At 56.7% G+C, this 19,463-nt stretch overlaps 2 protein-coding genes across 4 annotated transcripts in view; one reads left to right on the top strand and one right to left on the bottom strand.

Annotated features, from left to right (window-relative positions):
• On the top strand, positions 1-16,526 carry ATP2A1 (ATPase sarcoplasmic/endoplasmic reticulum Ca2+ transporting 1). 2 transcript variants are annotated; one of them, XM_065892212.1, is made up of 23 exons: positions 1-292; positions 619-636; positions 973-1,055; positions 2,449-2,553; positions 3,243-3,381; positions 5,301-5,381; positions 6,430-6,515; positions 6,667-6,964; positions 7,159-7,325; positions 10,142-10,230; positions 10,521-10,623; positions 10,865-10,996; positions 12,272-12,394; positions 12,520-12,738; positions 13,393-13,728; positions 13,926-14,146; positions 14,248-14,450; positions 14,643-14,728; positions 14,827-14,960; positions 15,074-15,191; positions 15,356-15,473; positions 15,761-15,805; positions 16,235-16,526. In XM_065892212.1, exons 1-22 carry the CDS (start codon positions 175-177, stop codon positions 15,763-15,765), a joined length of 2,982 nt encoding a protein of 993 aa, XP_065748284.1. In that variant the 5' UTR covers positions 1-174; the 3' UTR covers positions 15,766-15,805; positions 16,235-16,526. The 2 variants fall into 2 exon arrangements, with proteins under 2 accessions (XP_065748284.1, XP_065748285.1); XM_065892213.1 differs by lacking the exon at positions 15,761-15,805 and having other exon boundaries at positions 7-292; positions 16,235-16,260.
• Positions 16,483-19,463, bottom strand: part of RABEP2 (rabaptin, RAB GTPase binding effector protein 2) — an 11,601-nt gene continuing 8,620 nt past the window's right edge. Inside the window, exons 8-14 of one of the 2 annotated variants that reach the window (XM_065892214.1) lie at positions 19,252-19,407; positions 18,257-18,434; positions 18,095-18,106; positions 17,947-18,002; positions 17,797-17,850; positions 17,588-17,704; positions 16,483-17,142 (exon numbers count right to left, since the gene is read on the bottom strand). In XM_065892214.1, coding sequence (XP_065748286.1) covers positions 17,041-17,142; positions 17,588-17,704; positions 17,797-17,850; positions 17,947-18,002; positions 18,095-18,106; positions 18,257-18,434; positions 19,252-19,407 — 675 coding nt within the window. In that variant the 3' untranslated portion in view covers positions 16,483-17,040. The remainder of the gene's footprint in view (positions 17,143-17,587; positions 17,705-17,796; positions 17,851-17,946; positions 18,003-18,094; positions 18,107-18,256; positions 18,435-19,251; positions 19,408-19,463) is intronic. The other variant, XM_065892215.1, reaches the window with a different exon arrangement.

Below are 19,463 nucleotides of genomic sequence, written 5' to 3' on the forward strand. Positions count from 1 at the left end.
GCAAGTGGAACGGGGGTCAGAGCTTCGTGGAGGGAAGAATAACTTGGGGGGGCAGAAGAGAAAAAGGAAGAAACCCAGACAAACAGGCAGGTGGACACACTGAAGAAGGCCCCTGACGTGTGAGAACCCCCCAGAAGGAACACACCGCCCCCTGGCCCCCAGGAAGGGAGCACAATGGAGGCTGCACACTCCAAGACCACAGAAGAGTGTTTGGCCTATTTTGGGGTGAGCGAAACTACAGGCCTTACCCCGGACCAAGTTAAGCGGCATCTGGAGAAATACGGCCACAATGGTAAGTGTCCCTTGATGGGCACACATACACACACACACACACACACACACACAGACTCACACTCAAACACACTGGAGCCTCTCCCTCCAGGGTATCTTAGGGAGGAGGTAGGACATGGTCCAATGACTGCAACGGAGGGGAGGATACTAAGAAAACAGGGTCCCTGAGACCCTGAGTTTTGGGAAGTTTTATGGGATAACCCTGGTGAATCTCAGCTGCCCTTTTGGTGGCCTGATTCTCTTACCTTAGCCACAAAGTCCTGGGTGTGGGCGGCATTAGACTGAACTCCAAATGAATATGTCCTTTTCTTCTTTTTCCCTGGGCAGAGCTCCCTGCCGAGGAAGGTAAGTTACTGGAAGCCCTGAGCTCTCATAAATGACACCTCCTCCCCTCTGTGCCCCACTCCCTTCTCCCTGCCCTTTCCTTCCAACTCCTGGGACAATTGTTCCTCCCCAAAGGTTAGAGTCTGGCTGGGGGCAGAAGTTTCCAGGCACTTTCTCCTTGAGGCATCCAGTCCTTGAACAACTGCCCACCACTTTAAGGAGCCTGTTTCTGGACTCCGGGCCAGCTCCTCTCAGCCCTTTTCCCAGTACCAAATGGCCTGCCGGCACCTGGAGTCCCAGCCGTTCATCCGTTAGACCTTAACCCTGGGGGCCCCCTCCCCTTGCCTCTTCCCTCAGGGAAGTCCCTGTGGGAGTTGGTGGTAGAGCAGTTTGAAGACCTCCTGGTGCGGATCCTTCTCCTGGCCGCCTGCATTTCCTTTGTAAGTGTGGGAGGGCATCTGGGGGCAGGCTGGGAGTGTGGGTTGGGGGGATCTGGAGAGTCTGCTGGCGGCTAGCTCCAAATCATCGGCTCCTGTAGACCAAGCATTCAGCATCCTTTCCTACAGACCAGAAATGAGGGAGGTGGGGTGACGCTGATTTGTATACTCCTCTGTCCTCCCCCACACCCCGCAGGCAGGTTTTATTTTAAGCTTTAAGGGTGTTCTCAGCCAAAACACTGAAGTTAAGCCGCCCCCGGAGCTTCAAGGGCTCCGAGGGCTCGGGTTACCCCCGCGAAGCGCTGGGCTCCGCGGCTCAAACGCTTCTGCTATTCCCAGGCCATCGCTGCTCCCAGCATGCCCCGGGGACGCATGCACTGCTCCACCAATCCCGCGGCATCCTGGTGCCCCTGCCCCGCCCTCCTGACACTGATTGGTCGAGGCAGAGACTCCCCTCGTAGAGGCGGGAAAGAGCTGCTGGTGCGAGGGTGACTCCAAAGAACCAGAGCCTCTCCTATCTCTGGGCCTCACCTCCCTACTCACCCCATCAGGGCTAGAACTCCCAGGATCCCCCTCGTCACCTACCTGGCCTGACCCTCCCCTTCCTCCTCACACCCTCAGGGCTGCCCCACGCTGGGTCTCTAGGCCCTGCCACCTCTCCTGCCCTGGAGCTTCCCTCCGCACCCACCATCCTAGCAGGCCGGCCTGCGTTTTGGAGTTTCTTCCTTAACATCTTAATGGTCCTGGAAGACAAGACTCTGGAGGCAAAGAAGTCTCCCTGTCCCCTGGTGTCTTTAGTGGAGGCCCCTGGGCCCCTGAGTGTAGCTGGCAGGGCCTCACTTCTCCCTCCTCAGATTTGCTCCTTGACATTTGCCTGAGGCTGTTGCCTGGCAGAGGCAACAGCTGGGGTGGGGTGTGCACAGGAGGCCCCGTAACACTATCCCCGACTCCTGCTCCCTCATGAAATTGGAGCTCCCCTGCCTTGGGCTGTTGGGGGAGGGCCGTGCGTGGGCCGGGCGCCTGCGAGGACCACAGGGTTTTTCCTACTGAGTTTTGGCTCCCGGGGGATGGATGTGGCTGCGGGGGTAGTTGGCCTGGGTGTCCCCTGAGCTTCGTTCACAAGCCAGTAACTTGGTCAGGGAAACCTGAAAGCATTCCCAGTTAATCCCCTAGCTGCGCATGTCTGTGCCGGCCTGCACCCGCTGAATAACAGTAGTGGCCACGCTTATGTGAGTTCGAGCTGTGGAGCACGTAGACCCTTAAAGGGATGTGGAGCTGCAGTGCCCCCGTGGTGCCCTGCCCCGTTTGCTCCTGCACATGTTCTCACCTCCATTTCCTCTCCTTCCTCACTTGAGGGGCTTTAGAACCTGTTATTCTCCCTTCCCTTGCTCCCCAGGTGCTGGCCTGGTTCGAGGAAGGCGAAGAGACCATCACCGCCTTTGTTGAACCCTTTGTCATCCTCTTGATCCTCATTGCCAATGCCATCGTGGGGGTTTGGCAGGTTAGCTTTGACCCCGCCTCATTCCTTCACATCCTGACACTGGACATGAGGCCAGCCTCCCTCCCTGTCTCCTCCTCCTCCATCACCTACCCTGGGCTTGCCTTGTTCTGAATTGGGCAAAAGGACCAGAATGTTGGAAAGAGGCAGGAGGCTGGTGTTCCCACTGTCACTGGCTGGTTGTACAACCCTGGGCAGGTTCCTTCATCTCTCTGAGTCTGTTTCCTCATCCATAAAATGGGGCTCATAGTCCTATCCCTCAGAGTTGTGGTGAAATTTAACAAGACGATGAGTGTGAAAGTGCCCAGCCCTGTGTCTGGCATAAAGGAGGATCTCAGGAAATGCTAGTTTGATGTCCTTCTTTCTCTTACCTTATACCATCCTCTGCTTCTCCTGTCCCCTGCTTTCTGGTTTTCTTTGATTCTCCTTCCTTCTCTCCCCGAAACCCCCTTACCTGTTCTCAGCTGTGGGTGATGGCTTCCTTAACCATCATGTGGGGTTTGTCTGCTCCCCTGGGCCAGGAGCCAGGACTGCATAACCTGCCTCCTTCTCTGTGATGCCCCTACTTCCCCCGGGACTCTGGCCCCTGCTCCTGCATCCCTACACCTCCCCATCCTCCCTGACCAGTCCTCTGTCATTCCACAACCTTCCTCCCTCTGCTGACCCTCCCCTCCTCAACCCTGTCGCCCCAGGAAAGGAATGCAGAGAATGCCATTGAGGCTCTGAAGGAATATGAACCGGAGATGGGGAAGGTCTACCGGGCTGACCGCAAGTCAGTGCAAAGGATCAAGGCTCGGGACATTGTCCCCGGAGACATCGTGGAGGTGGCTGGTGAGTGATGGGGACGAGTGGTCCAGGATGGGTTCGAGGCCAAGAAGATGTGCGTGTTGGGGGCTGGTCGGGCCCTGATCCCCACTGTCCAGGAGGTAGCCAGGATGGTGGAGTCTCTGCTTCTCCTTCCCAGACTCCTCAGGAGGTCACCCCAGGGCACTGTGGCCACAGCACCCCCTCTCCATCAGAGTCTCAGCAGGAACAGCCAGTCCTGTCCCTGACGCTGCAGGCAGACCCCTGCTGCCCCTCCTCTCACCCAGCACTTGCAAGTAACAGGTGGAACCCAGTCCCTGCCAATGGCCCTGTCTCCACCCCCCTCCTGAGGCCTGGCTTCCCTCTCCTTCCACCCACCCCCAAGCTTGGTCAGCTTTAAATCTTGACCTCTCGGTACCCTTGAGGCTTCTCAAAGGGGAAGGAGCAAGGGTAGAAGGGAGGAGGGGGGCCGGAGGCTCAAGCCCCCGACCATGTAAGGGAAACTCAGGCCCCAGCAGAGAGCACGGGACTAGGAGGAGGGGAGCTCAAGGAGGGCCCCGCCTCTCCGGTGAGGGACACTTAATGCCTGGCCAGGGAGGGGTGGGGGCCGGGAGGCTAAGATTACTGGAATTCTGCCCCCTTCAGCGGTTTTTATATTTGCCCTGTGCAGGCCTTCCCACGGCTCCAGGCCCCTGGCATAGGAAGACGTGTCTTTCTAGGCCTACTTCCCTCCGCCAGATATCCAAGTCCCCACGCTGGGAAGCTTGGTGACAGGGAGGGCGGGTGGGCTGAAGACTCCGGTGCCCCATCACAGGGCCGTCCTGCCACGGTGACAGTTTGGAGTCAGCGCCATGAATGTCTATAAATATCGCTTCAGTTTGGGTGACAGGGTGTCCCGCCCAACTCCATTGCCGACCTCCCCCCTCCTCCATCAGCTTCCTCTGGCACCGGAGGAGGAACCTTGGGGACAGGGAAAGGAAAGCAGTCAAACCCCACCCCCAGGACCATCCTTGGGACCAGGCGGGATGAGGCTGGGAGGCAGTTGGCTTCCTTGGAGGCCTCGAAGTCTGGTGGGGCATCTGCCGTGTTCCCCAGCAAGTTTCCTTTGTGGACCCCCTCCTTCTGTGCACATCCCTTGCCCTCCCCCTCCCTGTTTTCTCAGCTCTCTGCTGTGTATGGCTTCCCCCCCGCCCCCCCCAGAGCCTTGTTTCCTGCAGACTCCCCTTCTCCGCTGCCGTCTCCCCAGCTCACTCACCGTGGCTTCCTGCCTTCCCCAGATACTCAGACCAGGGCCCGGCAGGCTTCTGCTGTGAGTCCCACCCACGCCGTGTGGACCTGCCAGGCCTGCACCCTCTGCCTCCGCTGCTCCGCCCTCTCCGCCTGCGTCTGTCCTTCTCACACTTCCCTCTCCTGCTTCTCACTCCACCTTTTGTCTGGGTTGACATTGATTTTCTCAATTCCCATATTTTCCTCCTGTTTCTTGCTGCCTTCTCCGGCTGTTCCACTTTGTTCTCCGCCACGGACGCAGGTCTGTGAGACTTACCCTATTTTCTCTAGTTCTTTTCTTGCCTGTCCCTCCTCACCTTTCTCCCTCGTGTTTCCCTCTCTGTTTTGCTCTCTCCCGGCCTCAGTTTTAGTTTCTCGTTGGATGACAGGACTGTCCCTGATTTTCCCTGTGTCATTCAGGGTACATTTATTGAGCACATACTGTGTGCCCAGACCTCCCCTCGCCAGGCTCACAGCCTGGTAGGGAGAAAAACATTCAGCAAGGGGGACAATTGGAGTGAGTGTTAGAGGGAGATGCTTGCTTGGGTGACAGGAGCACAACCCGGGTGACCTCTCTGAGACCTGAAGGATGAGGTGAGATCATCAAAGACTGGGTTTTTCTTAGGAAGAAAGAAAACTCCCATCTCAACTGACTTCACTCTCCTCTCGTCTCTCCACAGTGGGGGACAAAGTCCCTGCAGATATCCGAATCCTCACCATCAAGTCCACCACCCTCCGGGTCGACCAGTCCATCCTGACAGGTCTGCTGGCCAGGGTCAGGGGATGCATCAAAGGGGAGGGGGATGAGGATTTGATGAGGGAAGAGCTGAGTGGACAGACAGGGATGAAAGGGGACCCTCAGCAGTAGGGCCCCCTCCTGGCCCCGTAGTGGCAGCGACATCAACCCTGCTCAGCTTCGCCCACTGCCTAAGCCTGGAACACAAGGGGTCATGGGAAATGGCGGGATGTTTGTCCCCATTTCCAGATGGCCATCAACCCGTCCCTTCCACACGGACATACGGACATGCTCACCCAGAGAACTATCCTGCCTCCTCAGAAGCCCCCAACTGAGGAAGCAGAGATTCTGGGATAGGGTACAGGGTTCAGATACACTTAAAACCTCAGCTGCGGGACTTCCCTGGTGGTCCAGTGTCTAAGATGCTGAGCTCCCAATGCAGGGTGCCCGGGTTCAATCCCTGGTCTGGGAACTAGATCCCACATAACTCAACTAAGACCCAGTGCTGCCAAATAAAAAAAAAAAAAAAAAAGAAAAAAAAAAAAACCTCAGCTGCTTCTCCTTTTGTCCTGGGAGAGAGAGGGTGAAGAGCCAGTGAGCATGCTCCATGGTCCAAGGAGGCAGGGTGGGCTGGCCCAGGGTGATTGCCTGAGCTCCTGCCATTCAGGTGAAGGGGGCAATGTCCCAAGGGTGGGGGCCTCTCCCTCCCAGGAATGTGCTCTCCAGTTGACTGCACACTTCCACATACGTCAGCTTGTTTGACTTTCACCAAGACCTTGCTCTGAAGTGTATACATCCTTGTCCCCATTTTACAGAAGAGCAAACCAAGGCTAAGTGATCCAAAGCCATGCTGCTTGTGAGTGGTCAGGCTGGGACTGGGGTCAAGGTCTTTTCACTGTAAGGGCAGTGGGTTTCCCATCTGCCTCCAGGGCCTTCCTCCAGAGTCCAGACTTCCTCCAGGATTGTTGCTTGGTCCTTTCCAGGCCCTGTCCCGCCAAGCAGAGAGTTGGGGGGGGGAAGTATGGGAGAACGACATGATGTCATCTGAAAACCCCTCTGCCCCTTCTCCACAGGCGAGTCTGTCTCTGTCATCAAGCACACAGAACCTGTTCCCGACCCCCGAGCTGTCAACCAGGATAAGAAGAACATGCTCTTCTCGGTGAGGCTTCCAGGGCCAGCTGTCGTGTGCTCAAGCCGGGGGCCCTGGTCTGGGAGAGACATGGCGGTGTGGGAAGAGATGAGACCCACAGCTGGGGGGATGCGGCACGAGGGGCGTCACCTGACCCCCTGCCTCTTCTTCCCCCTCCAAGGGCACCAACATTGCAGCCGGTAAGGCCATAGGCATCGTGGCCTCTACTGGTGTGAACACTGAGATTGGGAAGATCCGTGACCAAATGGCCGCGACAGAGCAGGACAAGACCCCTCTGCAGCAGAAGCTGGATGAGTTTGGGGAGCAGCTCTCCAAGGTCATCTCCATCATCTGCGTGGCCGTGTGGCTCATCAACATTGGCCACTTCAACGATCCCATCCATGGGGGCTCCTGGATCCGTGGTGCCATCTACTACTTTAAGATTGCTGTGGCCCTTGCTGTGGCTGCAATCCCAGAAGGTAGGGCAACCTCTCTTTTTCCTCCCATTTGCTAATCTCATCTGCAGAGATCCTTTATCCAAATAAGGTAACATTTACGAGTTCCAGGGATCGGGACCCGATATCTTTGGGAGCTGCTCTTCAGCCTACCCCACTAGGTCTCTCCCTCCCTCCCCCAGTATCGTTCCCTCACCCCCTCTCCTTCCTCGCCACAGGCCTTCCTGCAGTCATCACCACCTGCCTGGCCCTGGGCACCCGCCGGATGGCAAAGAAGAACGCAATTGTGAGGAGCTTGCCCTCTGTGGAGACGCTGGGCTGCACCTCTGTCATCTGTTCCGACAAGACAGGCACCCTCACCACGAACCAGATGTCTGTCTGCAAGGTCAGGGGAGGGTGGCAACTCCCACTTAGCTGGGAGGTGAAATGAGGCCTCCAAAGTTGTGGTTACTCCTTCATCATGGGTAGCTTTTCATTTTGGCCTGAGAAAGAAATGCTTAGATGGCACAGAGAGTGCCATCCTGCCAGCTATGAGAGGGAGCAGAGAAGCCCCCCTGGCCCAGGCAGGCAGCTGCCTGCAGCCTCCGTCCGTGTGCTAGATGCTGCCCTGTGTTATCTCTAATCCCCCACAGCAGCCCTTCAGGGGAAGGTCTTGTTTACCCAGTTTTCCCAAAGAGGGAACTGAGGCTCTAGGAGATTCAGTGCACAGTTAATAAGGAGCAGAATTGAGTTTCAAACCCAAGTCTGTCTGGCCCTAGAGTGCCTGCCTGTGCACCAGGCTACCCTCCAGAGTGGTCATCCATGACAGGGCCCGGGAAGCCCAGCCACACGAATCTTGAACAGCATTTCCTGAACCAGGGCCCTTGATCTTTTCCGTGCCTTGGACTCTTTTTTTTATATATATAAATTTATTTATTTGTTTATTTATTTTTGGTTGCATTGGGTCTTCATTGCTGCGCGTGGGCTTTCTCTAGTTGCGGAGAGCGGGGGCTACTCTTTCTTGCGGTGCGTGGGCTTCTCATTGCAGTGGCTTCTCTTGTTGTGGAGCACGGGCTCTAGGCTCACGGGCTTCAGTAGTTGTGGCACGCAGGCTCAGTAGTTGTGGCTCGTGGGCTCTAGAGCGCAGGCTCAGTAGTTGTGGCGCATGGGCTTAGTTGCTCTGCGGCATGTGGGATCTTCCCAGGCCAGGGCGGTAATCCATGTCCCCTGCATTGGCAGGCAGATTCTTAACCACTGCGCCACCAGGGAAGTCCCACCTTGGACTCTTTGGCAGTCTGGATCTCTACATTTAATATTTTCAATGTACAAAATAAAACGCACAGGATTCTGTTTCTAAAATACATCGGATTGGGAATTCCCTGGTGGTCCAGTGGTTAGGACTTGGTGCTTTCACTGCCGTGAGCCCGGGTTCGATCCCTGGTCAGGGAACTAAGATCCTGCTAGCCACACAGCGCGGCCAAAAACATAAATTAAATAAAATACTTTGGACTGGGCTTCCCTGGTGGCGCAGTGGTTAAGAATCCGCCTGCCAATGCAGGGGACATGGGTTCAAGCCCTGTTCCGGGAAGATCCCACATGCCGCTGAGCAGCTAAGCCAGTGCGCCACAACTACTGAGTCTGCACTCTACAGCCCACGAACCACAACTACTGAGCACACGTGCCGCAACTACTGAAGCCCACACCCCTAGAGCCCGTGCTCCTCAACAAGAGAAGCCACTGCAATGAGAAGCCCACGCACCACAACGAAGAGTAGACCCCGCTCTCTGCAACTAGAGAGAAGCCCGAGCGCAGCAATGAAGACCCAACGCAACCAAAAAAAATAAAAATAGATAATAAAATAAATAAATTAAAAAAAACTATGCATTTAAAAAATAAATAAATTGAGTGTATTAAAAAAAATACATTGGATTACAGAGGAAGCCAATGATTGAAATACAGTAGTCAAAATATTTTAAAAACAGATTTGTACGTATAGCTGATTCACTTTGTCATACAGCAGAAACTAACACAACATTGTAAAGCAATTATACTCCAATAAAGATGTTAAAAAAACACCACAGATTTGTGATTTGGTAAAACGTATGCTTCTTTATTAATGTATTAAGTAGCAAGTCCAGCAGTGGGTCTCATAATTGCCATAACGCTGAAGCAGTGATGAGCGTAAATGCTATTTTGAGAGCCCTGCAACAATACAATGTGACAAGAGAGTATTTGTGATTATATTGGTGGCCAAGTCACAGGTTTTGCTAATATTAATGTGGTCCATTGCCCCCATTCATAATTGGATGGAAATGCTAAACGTCAGAGAGAAAATAAAAGATGTAATTTTTGTTTCGCCATCAAAGTTCACAGACACCCTTGGTCCGGGGTGTCATCCATGGACCCCAGGCAAAGAACCCCTAACCTAAACAGAGTTCTCTGGAATAGCATGTTTGTGAAATAGAAATTGGTGTCCTAAGGATCAAGGGTTGTGTGGTCAGACCAGGCTGAGAAAGGCTGTACCACATGCCTGTTGGCATTTGAAAGCCTCGGAGACGGCTGACCATAGAGAGGGTGGATTTCGCTCAGTTTAAATGAGTTTGCCAAACTTACCTGGCCACAGAACCATTTTATCCTGGAGCACATCTTAAGCCCCATCCCTTCCACGTGTGCTCTGGCTCAGAGTGGGCTGCTCACCTCTGCTCTGTGTGATCTACATCCCTCCAAAGCACAGGCTTCAAAGCCAGACCACTGGTCTTCTGTCATGTTTCATAAAAATGAATTAATAGCCCACATTTGAAAAGTCAAGGGATATCATAGGAAAATAACCTGAATTTCTAATTCTTCCTGCAAAACTGGAAGATCTGGCCACAAGAGGCTGGAGCTGTAGATGGGCCATGTACTGACAGGTAGACTGGTGGCCACCACACCTTGTGATGCATGTCTTATTTTACTAATTGATCTGGAAGAACCTCCAGCATGGCCTTTTGTTTTAAGGCCATGAACACAGAACATAGAGAATGATTTGCAAGGGAGTGGTGTGAGAGGGGAGGAAAAGGGAGGAAAAGGGAAGGACGAATCAGGGGATGATGGTGGGAAGTTGGGTAAGTCCTAGCAGATGGCCGGGTAGAGGGACACTTGGGGCACGGGCCCCCTCGGTGCAGACTGCCTTCGGGGATGGGGAGAGTTAAACATCTGTGTGCATGCCCTTCTCCTCTGCAGATGTTCATCATCGAAAAGGTGGATGGGGACATCTGCCTTCTGAACAAGTTCTCTATCACTGGTTCCACTTATGCTCCAGAAGGAGAGGTGTAAGTTTCCCCAAAGTCGTCTTCCCAGTTCCTCGTGCCCCTCCCCACCACAAACACACACACACACACACACACACACACACACACACACAATCCTCTCTCCCTGGGGCCTCCCTCTAGTTTTGTCTTCCTGTTTCTCTCTTGTTCCTTCCCCAACCTTATTCTCTCTCCCACCTGATCTCCAAGTTGGTTGCCGTCTCCTTGCTGCATTCCCTGTGCTCTCTCTGCATCTCATTCCCTATCTTCTCTACCTGTCTCTTTCCCTTCCTTCCTCCCCACCCGGCCGCCAGCTTGAAGAATGATAAGCCAGTCCGGACAGGGCAGTATGATGGGCTGGTGGAGCTAGCCACCATTTGTGCCCTCTGCAATGACTCCTCCTTGGACTTCAATGAGGTAACCTCTCCACTCCTGAAGCCACCCCTCCTTCCCCCTCCAGCTGGCTCAGAGTCCAGGCCTCCTCGACAGGCCGCAAGGAAGGGCTCAGGGGTCCCTTGTACCAAGCCCTCTCCTGGGTGTAAGGGGAAGAGAGTGGCTTGCTCCCTTCCTGTTCTAGGTGGAAGGTGGGCATGATAGATGGGAGCACGGGGCTGGGAGCCCAGGGCACCTACTTCCTCTTCCTCCTCTGCCCTCTCAGGCCAAAGGTGCTTATGAGAAGGTGGGCGAGGCCACCGAGACTGCACTCACCACCCTGGTGGAGAAGATGAATGTATTCAACACTGAACTGAGAAGCCTCTCAAAGGTGGAGAGGGCCAATGCCTGCAACTTGGTGAGTCCAGGCACTCCCTCCCACGGTCCTTCTCCAGCCCACACTGTACAGGCCAGGACCTAAGGAACCTCAGGAGACAGGGCCCCCGACCCCCACCCAGGTCAGGCTGGTCAGGGCCTTGTGCCCCATGCTGGGACCCAGCCGGCACAGGCAGAGAGCCTCTCCACAGCTTTCCTTGGCAAGGCTGACTTGGGGTAGGACCTACTGCACCTGCACTTACACTGCTCTTCCTGGTGCCCGGTTGCAGCATCCCTGGAAGAATTTAAGATCACTTTTCCTGTCGTGTCCCTAGTTGAAAGGGACAGAGCTGGACACAGAAACCACAAGTGACCCATCCTGGGACAGCCCCAATTTCAACTATTCCCCATTGTCTCTAGAAACACACTTGTTTTTATCAGATCACAATGCCTGATTTAGGATTTGGGAAATATGACTGCCTCATATGCCTTTGCTTCCCCGTGTCCAGGTGAACAAGCCCAATTCTGTGACTGTCACTCCAAGTCCTTGCTATTAATAGTTACTGAATGTCTATATTGAATTCCTCTGGGGTATTATATTATATTCCCCACACCGCTCATTCCTTTTTTCTTCATATAGGCAAGATGCTCATGGCTGCTTTATTTAATATGACAAAAATAATGCAAACAACCTAAGTATTTATCAATACAGGATTCATTTAAAAAATTTACAAATGATAATAAAAACATCAAATTATTTTTAATTTTATTTATTGTTTTTATTTTTGTTTCGTGGAGAAATATCTAGAATGCATTTGGCACATTCACTTTTATGGAGTGCTTAGTACTACGTGCCATTGTCTAGCAACATACGTCTGTAGACTCACACATGTGGTTGTCTACATTTAAATGATTACATAAAAGTAGAAACTCAGTTCTTCAGCTGCACTAATCACATTCCCCAGGCTCAGCAGCCGTTGTTCGATGGCACTGTATTGAACCATCCAGATTATTAAACATTCCCGTCATCACGGAAGGTTCTATCGGGCAGTGCCACACTACGCCATCCTGTTTCTATTGTGCTTTAACCTGAACATAGTAAGACAGCGGCAGTGCTAGCCTTGGAATTCTCTCCATTTCTGCTGTAGGCAGCAGACTTAGCTTTATCTCAGACTCAGCTTGGGGTCTGCTCTGACCTCCAGATCCTTTTCGACTATGTTTTAAAGGGTCTGGGACTCTTCCCTTCTAGCAGAGCATCATCACTCTTTCTCCACTGGTCTCATATCTGGCCTCTCCCTCCCTGTCTCCTCTCTCTCAGGTGATCCGCCAGCTAATGAAGAAGGAATTCACCCTGGAGTTCTCCCGGGACAGAAAGTCCATGTCTGTCTATTGCTCTCCAGCAAAATCCCGGGCTGCTGTGGGCAACAAAATGTTTGTCAAGGTCAGGAATCCAAGTGCGCCTCAGCCCCGCTTCTTCCCAGTCCTGAACCCTCCTCTCTTCTCCCTGCCCCGCTCACCGTGCACTGGAAGGAACAGTAGTCTCTGAATACTGTTCTGTTCTCCTAGGGTGCCCCAGAGGGGGTCATCGATCGCTGTAACTACGTGCGAGTCGGCACCACTCGGGTGCCCATGACAGGGCCGGTGAAGGAGGCGATTCTGTCGGTAATCAAGGAGTGGGGCACTGGCCGGGATACCCTGCGCTGCCTAGCCCTGGCCACCCGGGACACGCCCCCAAAGCGAGAGGAGATGGTCCTGGATGACTCTTCCAGGTTCATGGAGTACGAGGTGAGCAGACGGAGGCATCCCGTTTTCCCAGAGTCACCTGCCTCACCCCTTCTGCCACCCTTGTCATTTCCTACTTCGTCACGGGGCCTAGAATCACAGGACGTTAGAGTTTGAGAGAACCTTAGGAATAATCCAGTCCAGGGCTACTTGGCGTGTGGTCCATGGACCCATCTGAGATGAGGTGAGGTGCTTGCTCCAGAACAGAAGCCAGCCAGGTCCACTCGGGTTTAGCTGATGTGTTTCCCCCGTGAGGTTTTCTAAGGACGTGCATCAACCTCCATTCTGACACTAGCTCTTTATCTCGTAGTGGACCTGCTCTCTGAACAGCACCAAAGCCCACTCCATTTTATAGAGGGAACAGTGTGGCCTGGCAGGTAACACAGATTTGCTCCAAGTTGTAGACCAAGTGAGCAGCCCTGCTGAAAGCAGAAACCACCTCCCTCACTTCTAGTTCGAGTTCTTTCCATGAAAGACACGCTCTGCCACCTACAATGGGCCTGGCACCGCCAGGCCTGCAGACACACATGTGAACATTTCCCAGCCCTGAGCTTTGAGGCCCCACGAGGTTTAAACACCAGGCCCAGGGACAGCTCTCCCCTCAGCTCCCCCCAGGCTTCCTCCTCGACCCTGTCGCTCTCTTCTCTGTCTGCCCAGACGGACCTGACGTTCGTTGGCGTGGTGGGCATGCTGGACCCACCCCGCAAGGAGGTCACAGACTCCATCGCCCTGTGCCGTGACGCTGGCATCCGAGTGATCATGATCACTGGGGACAACAAGGGCACAGCCATTGCCATCTGCCGACGAATTGGCATCTTCGAGGAGAACGAGGATGTGGCTGACCGAGCCTACACTGGCCGGGAGTTTGATGACCTGCCCCTGACCACGCAGCGGGAGGCCTGCAAACGCGCCTGCTGCTTTGCCCGCGTGGAGCCCTCGCACAAGTCGAAGATCGTGGAGTATCTACAGTCCTACGATGAGATCACAGCGATGGTGAGGAGACTGGCGTGGGGCGGTCTGCTTAGTGTCTATTGAGATGACTGTCCTGGGGAGCTGGGGACCGAGGGAGGACGGGGCTGAGCAGGGGCCCTGGCGAGATGCACGGAGGGGAGGGATTCGGGCCCTGATGGAAGAGTCTCAAGGAGGGTACGAGGAAGGGGCTGGTGCCCACCTTCTCTCCCTCCCCACAGACAGGTGATGGCGTCAATGACGCCCCTGCCCTGAAGAAGGCGGAGATCGGCATTGCCATGGGATCCGGCACCGCCGTGGCCAAGTCGGCCTCCGAGATGGTACTGGCCGACGACAACTTCTCCACCATCGTGGCTGCCGTGGAGGAGGGCCGCGCCATCTATAACAACATGAAGCAGTTCATCCGCTACCTCATCTCCTCCAACGTGGGAGAGGTGGTCTGGTGAGCAGCCGGGGAGGGCATCGAGGAGGAACTCGGGGCTGCTGGGGGGTGACCACAGGCCTGGGAGGCAAGACAGACGTGTGACCTCCTCCTTCTGGCAGCATCTTCCTAACAGCTGCCCTGGGGCTGCCTGAGGCCCTGATCCCCGTGCAGCTGCTGTGGGTGAACCTGGTGACAGACGGGCTCCCGGCCACAGCCCTGGGCTTCAACCCCCCAGACCTGGACATCATGGACCGGCCCCCCCGGAGCCCCAAGGAGCCACTCATCAGTGGCTGGCTCTTCTTCCGCTACATGGCAATTGGGGGTGAGCAGGATGAGACCCCACACCCCTTCCCGACCCTCAGGGCTGATCCCCTCTCTGGGATACCAGCTTCCCCACAGCAGCCACTGCGGTGGGCCCTCTTCCTCCAGCTGCTGTTCATGGCCAGGAGGCCCTCTCAGCTCCTCCCGTCTCCCCAGCCCTAGGCCCCCAACTCTCATCCTCTCTCCACCACAGGCTACGTGGGTGCAGCCACGGTGGGAGCAGCAGCCTGGTGGTTCCTATACGCTGAGGACGGGCCTCACATCACCTACAGGCAGCTGGTAGGGCAGCACGGAGGGAGGTGGGGGGAGGCGAGGGGAGCAGGAGGGTGGCGTGGAGGCTTTTTCGGAACCCCGGCTTCTCCCCTCTCCTCCTGCAGACTCACTACATGAAGTGTGCGGAGCACAACCCTGACTTTGAGGGTGTGGATTGCGAGGTCTTCGAGGCCCCCGAGCCCATGACCATGGCCTTGTCCGTGCTGGTTACCATCGAGATGTGCAATGCTCTCAACAGGTGGGGTCCGCGCTCCCTCCCTCTGCGGCCCTCCGGAAGCCACCCTCCCCCTGCTTACCGCTTCTCTCCCCTTGTGCCTCCACCCCTGGCTCCGCCCGGCCGCCCCCTTGCAGCCTGTCTGAGAACCAGTCCCTCCTGCGGATGCCGCCCTGGGTGAACATCTGGCTGGTGGGCTCCATCTGCCTCTCCATGTCCCTCCACTTTCTCATCCTCTACGTGGACCCTCTGCCGGTGAGCCTTCCTCTGGCCAGGGGCTGCCTGCCCCCCACCCACCCACAGGGGGCCTATGCAGGGGTCCGCGACCACGACCCCTGCCAGAGGGAGGAGGGCAGGGTCAGGCTGGCGCAGTGGCAGCTCCTGGGCTCCTTCTCACTGCCCTTCCCGCCTCCTCCCAGATGATCTTCAAGCTGCAGGCCCTGGACCTGCCCCATTGGCTCATGGTCTTCAAGATCTCGTTACCAGTCATCGGGCTCGACGAAATCCTCAAGTTCATTGCTCGGAACTACCTGGAGGGTAAGAGCGCGCTGCCCCCAGCCCTGTCAGCCCCTGGGCCCTGACACAGCCCCCTCCCTCCAGGCCGTGAAGGCGCCTGCCCCGCTTCCTTGTCAGGTGGGTGAGTTCCCGGAGCCCCAGCAGGCCCCGTGTCCTCCGCCGAGGGGCGCACCCAGCCCCTGCCCCGCCTTTGCCCGCTCCTCCGAGCCCGTCTCCTTGGAGCCCCAAAGCCTCCTCAGCCCTCTTGGTCCCCTGCGCCCCCCTCCCTCCCTCGATAACGGCTGTCTCTCTGTCCTCTCTGGCCATAGGATAACCCGTTTCCCCCTCCTCCATCTCTCTGAGCCGTGTCACAGGTATCACCCCCCTTCTTGCCCGTGCCCTAGCTGCTGTGCCCCCTCTGCCCACCCCCTCTCCCCCTCAGGCGGCGCCGGGGTCACGTGCCCTCACAGCTCCACCTGGAGCCACCGCCGCCGCCGCCGCCACTGCCGCGCTTCCAAGTGGGGCTGGGCTGCTGCCCCTACTCTGCGGGGGCGGCACTGCCCGGCCCCGGGCACCACTGTCTGCTGGGCTGCGCTGCGTCACGCTGGCTGGCCGCTGAGCCGTGTGCCGCTGGGGCTGCAGTGGCTGGGGGGAGTGGGGGCTGGGGACACAGATGAGTGGGGGGTGGCGGGGGGCCTCCAGGTGAGTGTGCTGGGGGACTGGGACAGGTAGGGAGCTGAGAGGGACTTCTCCTCTCCTGTGCCGCCCTGCCACCAGTCTCATCCTCCCCCTTTTCCTTCCAGATCCAGAAGATGAAAGAAGGAAGTAACCAGTCCTTTTGCCCTCCCCTCCCCAGCCTGACAGTGACGAGTCTTCGGCCAGAGCTGTGGCACAGGCCTCCACCACGTGCGCCCCAGCCCGACATTCTTGTTTATAAACATAATGTCCCCTTCACGTCTCCTCCCCCCTCAGCAACCGCCCCCCCACCCTTTGCCCTTGTAAAACCTCCCCTCCCCGACCCCGTGGGGCTTGCAGGGACAAGGCGACCGACTGAGCTGAGCTGCTTATTTATTGAAAATAAATGACAGAAAAATCTGGCCTTGTCTCTGTGCACACCTTGGGGCCTGGTTCGGGCCCCTGGGGACAAGCATCTTAGTGTCATGCAGCCCAGGAAGCAGCCACCTGTCCCAGGGTGCGTGTGTGGAGGGACCCGGGGACAGGACCCAGGGCTCCCAGCCACCACTCACAGTTCGGCTGTGCCTGGGGAAGGGGACGGAGGTAACAGGCATGGCTGTTAGGCTGGGTGGGGGCGGGGGCGGGAGGCTTGGAGCCCAGGAGGCAGCATGGCAGCCAGAAAGCCACAGGGCTGAGCCTGCCCCTCTGGTTTCCAGAGGGGGTTGGGACCCTCACCCAGGTGTCATCTTTGGAAGCAGAAGACCCAGCCGCCCCTGGGAGGAGGCGCTGGAGGGACAGGGCAGCGGTGGCCCCGTCACCTCAACCCCAGGCTTGGAGAGGGTGAAGACTCCATCCTGAGACCCCCAAAGCCTCGGCCTCACGGTTCAGGAGTGGAGAAAGACGGTCTCCCGCCAGGGTGGGCGGTGCTGGCCCCTCAGGTGTCCTTGATGTCCCCGACGTCCCTGAGGGGCGCCTCGTCCATGATGCCGCGCACTTGCTCCAGACTCTCTGCCTGGCGGATCCGTTCCAGGCGCACCTGTGGGGGCCGGTGAGGGAGGCAGAGGGCCCTTGGTGGGAAAATGCAGCCTCCACCCCATCGGCCAGCCCCCTGAGGGGCAAGAGCACGGGACCAGGGTACCCGTGTACCTCACCTCTCCCAACCCCCAGTGAAAATGGTTCAAGGGAAGAAATGGATCCTAAGAGAGCAGCCTGAGGAAGGGTGGGCAGGGGCAGGTGGAAGTGACGTGACGAGCACGGGGCACGTCGGCGTGCCAGGCCCTGGGCCACGGGCTTCGCACCACCGACAAAGATGGAAGCACAAGATCTTCAACGTTTTTTGAGCACTAGCTCAGAGGAAAGGACCATGCCAGCCCCAGAGGGAGGGAGAGGACTCTTCTAACTGGAGAGGAGACTATCCTTGTAAGACGGAGGACAAGTCACCTGGAGTCATGCCAGTCTGGTGGGGAGGGGACACGCCGTACCTGCAAGGCCTGGGACAGTCGTACGAAATCCCTCTGCACTTGCTCACTGGTCTCCAGCTCAGCCTGCAGCCGCAGCACCTTTGCCCTCTGTTCCGAGAGGAGGTCTGTGAGCTGCGCCTGGGGGCACAGGATGTAGAGCTGGGGCCCTGGGCTGAAGAAACAGGATGTCTGGACAGGGTAACCCCTTCAATACCGCCCCCGATCCTCACCTCTTCTGTGCGGCCCGAGCCCAGTGGCTGCCTCAGGACTTCCTGCTGCCTGGCCTAAGGGAGACATAAAGGGCAGCAGGGGTTGGTGAGGGTCCTCTCCACGCTGCCACCCTCCTCCGCCATCCCGGCCTGGCCCGGGTCCTGCCTTACCTTGCTCTGCTCCTGCTGGACCCGCTCCATCTCCATCCTCAGGCTGCACAGGGAGGCTGGGAAGTCAGGCAGGGCCAAGGCGTCAGGCCCACGCCCTCTCTCCTTCCCTGCCCCGCCCGGCCCGGCACAGGCTCCAGCCCATACTCACCCTCTAACACCTCTGTGCGGGAAGGAAAGAAAGAGAGGTCAAGGCTCATCATTCTCGCACTGCATCCTCTCTCCCCTCCTGGTGCCCAGGCAGTCCCCGAGGGGGTGGGGACTCAGCCTCCTGGGGAGCGAGGGTGGGGTGGCTCGCCGCCTCCTCCCTCACCTGTCTCCTCCCGCTGCACCCTCAGCTGCCCCTCCAGGCTGGCCCTCGCCGCCGTCTCTTCCTCCAGCGCCTCCCGCAGGGTCACGATCTCAATCCGCAGCCGCTCGGCCTCGTGCTCCTGGGCCTGCTGGTGGGCCCGCGCCTCCTGCTGAGTGCGGCGCACCAGCTGCCGCAGCTCCTGGAAGGATGCAAGTCACGGGCTGGGTGCGGGGCCGGCCGGGGGCCAGCGGCTAGAAGGGGATTGTGGGGAGGGGAAAGGAAGGAAAGAAGGAAGAAAACATAACAGAGGAAACAACCCGAACACCCATCACGGGGAGAGTGGACAAATACCCTGGGACGGCAGTGAATACTTTCCCGCAGCACAGCCTGGGGTGGAGGACCTCGGGAGCGGTGCTGAGTGAAAGCTCCAGGAGACTACCCAGAGCAAGATTCTGAGTTTTTATAACTAAAAACAATCAAAATTAGCACTCCACGGTTTAGGCAGACGTGTATATGTAATAAAAATGATCCCAAAGAAGGCCAAGGGAATGATAAAGCTCAGGACGGCAGGAACAGAGCCAAGGAGCACGGGGCGGGGCGCATGTAAGGCGATGTCAGTTACAGTCCTCAAGGTGGGCAAGGGTTCCGGCTGATGTTCATATTTTTAATAAATTCAATCAGCAGAGGCCACACACAGATCAATGATGACAGCTTATTATGAACCAAAGATTATGATGAATTCAATTTTGTGGATCTCATGTCACTTAAAAATAACAAGCCAAATTACTGCTTCCTTTGCATCAAGCATTCTGTTAACTCATTTTCTCTCTGTGCTGATGCTGGGAGGGGGGTGTGGTCCCATTTGGCAGAGGAGGAAACCGAGCCTTAGAAAAGTTGAGTGAGTTGGCCATGGTGACGCAGCTAATACACAGCAGCCTGGGTGCGTCCCCGACTCCTGTGGCCCCAGGCCAATGCTCTGCTGTGCGTGGAGAGGAAGGGCCTGTCCCCCGCCTTACCAGCAGCGAGCCGGGCAGCGACTCCTCCTGGCCCTCATCCTGCTCCAGGCCCCGGGGGGCTGAAGACAGCGGCTGCTCAGCCCGGAGCCCTTGGTTTTCCTCAGTCAGTCGCTTTACCTCGTGGCTCAGGCACTTGTGCGAGGTAGCCAGCTCTGCCTGGGGATGGACAGTTAGGACGAGGCGATGAGGGGACAAGGGGTCTCCAGTCTCCC

This window comes from Phocoena phocoena, chromosome 15, assembly GCF_963924675.1.
Source record: "Phocoena phocoena chromosome 15, mPhoPho1.1, whole genome shotgun sequence".
Taxonomy (NCBI): Eukaryota; Metazoa; Chordata; class Mammalia; order Artiodactyla; family Phocoenidae; genus Phocoena; species Phocoena phocoena.